The following is a 4,312-nucleotide window of genomic DNA, read 5'->3' on the forward strand; positions in this document are numbered from 1 at the left end:
AGATGAACAACATATGGATGGTCATCAACAACAATTGCAACAACAACAACGGTCGATATTTGGTGTACAAGATTATCAAACTCGTACATTAGTTAAAAATGAACCATCATCTTCATTAGATAATAATTTTTGTTATAGCAATAATAACAACAACAACAATTGTAACAATTATAATAATTATAATTATAGTCCCTCTTACCCTTGGGAAATTAGTCCAACACAATTTATAGAACCCTTAAATAATATTCCACTTCCAAATCAAACCCTAGGGTTAAACCTCAACATTCAAGCTTTTACAAATTTAGATACACCCTTTTGCCATAATACAATAAACACTACCTACACCAATAACCATTATTCACCATTGTCACCGTCGTCGTCCTCCTCCTCCACTCCTAGAGACCTCGGTGCCACGACAACGGCCGAGGGGGCGGGACTACTCCCTAGTAATGGTATGGACATGATGCATCCGGCATTAGATGAAGTTGAGATGGCGGCGATTCGGTCCGTAGGAGAACAACATCAAATGGAGTGGGATGATACTTTGAATTTGGTTAAGTCAGCTTGGTGGTTTAAGTACCTTAAAACGGTGGATTTTGGTAAGGAAATTAAAAGGGAAGAAGAGAATTATAATAATAATAATGATCATGTTGCATTTGGAAAGTTGGAGTTTCCTCCTTGGTTAAGTGCAAATAGTGATGAGAGTTTGTTGCAACAACATTTGGATGATTCTTGCTCCGAGGATACTACTTTGCCTTGGTAAGACCTAATACTTATATTATTAGCTTAATTGTTCTTTTTTAAATAATACGAGTGTTTAGTATATTAGTTTTTAACTCGTGCGATACACAGTTTATATATAATAAATTGGGTTGATTCTGGAGTAATTTATTTGTATGCTATCTTGGGTTTTTGTGTTTATGATTATAAGGGTTATCTTGGGTTATTAATTATTGTTTCTCTCAAATTAATGTTATTAATAATATAATCAAAACTTTTGATAATTTTGGAAAAAAGATGGATGGTTAGTACAATTTAAGTCAATATACTTGATGTGCTCGATCAATAATATTTAACTCTTAATGTAGAATAGTGTAATTCTCCTTAGTGGAGGCTTTCTCATTAATTGAATATATATAGGATTTACAACCTAAATTACACAAAGATATATTTTACAGAATATTCACAAGATAATATAAACATATTATCTAACACTTAATAATGTATGTAACTTGATCAAGAGAGCTCTATGGTAGGAAGGAAAATTGAAATACATAACTACAAGACAAGTGTTGAGCCAAAACCATACAATATCTCAAGTATTATGTGACGTGTGGATTTATGGATATCATTATAATCGAATTTTGATTTTTTTTTTTTTTTTTTAAAAAAAAATTATTACTAATAAGGAGTAATACAAGGATGTTCATTTTACAGTTCTATCCAAACTTGATAATTAATAATTTTGTTAGCTACCACTATTAATCTTTTGAAAATGGCCTAAAATTAGGAAATACCATAACTTATCGATCGTACGTAAAGAAAAAAAAAATTAAAGTAGCTTGTCCATCAATAAGTTATTAAAAGTCCGCTTTATATTTATTACTTGTATTTTTCATGATCTTTGTGTGCCTTAATTGTATAAATCAAGAAATTTACTCTTGTTGTGTCCAAAGCTAGACTAGAAAGTCAAGTGTAGACGAAGAAAATAAAAATGAATGGCATGGTGCACCGTGGCCTGCCTAGCGTTACACCAGCTAATTTATGCATGCTTTTGCGAAGTGTCCATCACTAAAAAAATTTATGCTGCGAAAATGCAACTTGTCTTTTGGTTGTGAAGCTTCTGTTCCTTGTTATAATGATGGTATTTTATTTAATTTCACTATGTTTTTTCCAATTTTATTTAAAAGTTGCTGCATTATTTAGGAATAAGATCGAAAATTTGAAAAGTTGACTTTCAAAATATTAAGTTTTTTCTTTAGATTCTCTTCTCTTTCTTTAAGGTTTTAACGGTGACAAAAAAGAAATGTTAGGAAATCCTTTTTACGAGGAAAGACTGTCTTACCTAGCTTCATTTGAGTAGAATGTAGAAAGGAAAGAGTGAGACAATATTAGGGTATACTTGCAAGTTACAAATATAAATGTGTACGAGTAAATGCAATGTTTTCTTGTACACCAAAGTTGGTTTCAAATCAATGTCTCCAAATGAGTGAAAGGTAGCCCTAGAAGTAGCCTAATTTGATGAAGGAACATAGTCACTTAATGAATTCTCACGAAAAATATACTCGAATGTACTTGAGAAATTGTATATAATAATATAAAAGAAGTATGTTTATCCTCGTGTTATAGTTTCTTTATCATACTTAGCTTCTTGGTAAATTTTAGACTTAATTACATTGATGCTTGACTAAGTTTGAAATACATAGATGGATCTTCCCATAATCAATACAACGCGTAAACAACACATCACTTAAAAGGGCACACATCACACGTAATGGTTATACTACCCTTCTAAATTTTTATTTTATTTCTATGTTGTGTACATGTCAATTGAGAATTAGTGCACCATGCTAGATATGTACCAGTATTTATTTTGTTACAGTTATAAATTAGAGGTAAATAGACCAAAATGACTTGTTTAATTTTATTTTCCTAGAACCAATTGAAAATTGCCTAAACATGTGCGGTTTGTTTGTTGTTATGTAACAGGATGGATATTGGAGATATTGATGGAATGGATGATGAGTGGTTATCATAACACTATTTTAGCAGTCTGATTTTGCTTCTTCCCAATACAATCAACTTCTTGCAACATAAACCATAGATGAGGAGGTCAAGAGTAAAAATGGAAATGAAATACTTGTATTCTAGTTTTTTTTTTTTAATTTTTTTTAATTTTTTTTATTTTTTTTTTTTTACAGAAATGGATTAATTAGTAGCCAATGGTAGACAACCAACCTCCTTTGATTTGTCATTTTCATCCCTTCCTTTCCTTTGGTTTATTAAAATAAAGGGTTTTCTCTGATGATTTTACATAGAAGGCATGCAATAATTGGAGGTCTACAAACTGTGTCATCCACAATGTTTATTGATGAAGTTGTTTAATTAGGTTAATTTAACCAGTGTATGGTCTAGACGTTACACCATGATATTACTATTTTAAAAATAATGTTAGTAAAAAGAGGACTTAAAGAAAATAAATCTTCATTATTGTCTTGGAAAGTTGGAATTATTGAGGATATTCTATTTTATTCATTTTTTTCAAGCTACATAATTATTTTTACATTTTTTAAAGTTTACTTAAAGATATATTTATCTATGTGTATACTTTAGTTTACATGCAACCCTTCATTTTTCACATTTGCCAATGCATTAAATTTGCTCTAATATATTTAATTTCCAATATGTAAAAATTAAAAAATTTGATATTAAAATAGTTTAAATCGAGACGAATCTAACCAGATGATATTGTACATTTTTACTTAAATATAGAAAGTCAAGGTGGAGCATGTGAATAGTGTAAAAGTCAAATTGATAGTAGAAAAATATTAAAGAGCACCGGTTCAAAACCCTCCTATAGCACTGGTTTTGAATTGGTGTTCATTTGAGGTTTGCCAAAAAACTAAAAAAATCGAACCGGATCAAAATCGGTGGTAATTATAAACTTTGGCACCGGTTAACCGGTGCGTGGCAAGGTTTTTTTTGTTATTAATAAGATTTGGCACTGTTAAACACCAGGATTTTTTTTTTCCTCTAAATTGGTCAGCATTTTATATATATATATATATATATAAAAGCTTATTTAATTTCATTAATAACTAGGTAATTTTTACACTTTTCATCCAAAAACCCTACAAACAAAATTTACAACAACTTTTTTTTTTTAAGGGAAAAATTACAACTTAATTTCAATAAGAGTACCAGCATTCAACAGCAGCATGTCCACTATCTAGCAAAGAAGCAGCAGCATTGCATTTCACTGTTAAGCTCTACGTATTGCAGACCCTTTTCCACTGACTGATCATCTTACTTTTTACATTGCGTATACTCCATATGACTGATGCCTGTAGAACATTCAAATTTATTCCATGTCACTGCCAAATCTGTAAGCGATTTAAAACACATTAGATTATCATCAATAAAACTAATTTGGTGTGCCTCAAGCTGTTTAAGATGATGATATTTTCAACAAAACTTATCTCTAGCATGTTGAAAAAAAAACGCACAAGATTACAGTAGCGGCAAGACATGGGAATAAAGAGTGCAATAATACTTTCAAACACCCTCAACATACCCTAAATCACACAAGAAA

General features: G+C 30.5%; 1 protein-coding gene across 1 annotated transcript; it reads left to right on the forward strand.

Annotated features, from left to right (window-relative positions):
* The first annotated feature begins 404 nt into the window (after positions 1-404).
* Positions 405-3,251, forward strand: LOC145598288 (uncharacterized). Its single transcript, XM_081654621.1, has 3 exons — positions 405-759; positions 2,710-2,881; positions 2,919-3,251. The coding sequence occupies exons 1-2, from the start codon at positions 455-457 to the stop codon at positions 2,756-2,758; spliced, it is 354 nt and encodes a 117-aa protein (XP_081510747.1). The 5' UTR covers positions 405-454; the 3' UTR covers positions 2,759-2,881; positions 2,919-3,251.
* The last annotated feature ends 1,061 nt before the right edge of the window (positions 3,252-4,312 follow it).

The sequence above is a fragment of the Chenopodium album genome, chromosome 20 (assembly GCF_948465745.1).
Source record: "Chenopodium album chromosome 20, dcCheAlbu1.1, whole genome shotgun sequence".
In the NCBI taxonomy this organism is placed as follows: Eukaryota; Viridiplantae; Streptophyta; class Magnoliopsida; order Caryophyllales; family Amaranthaceae; genus Chenopodium; species Chenopodium album.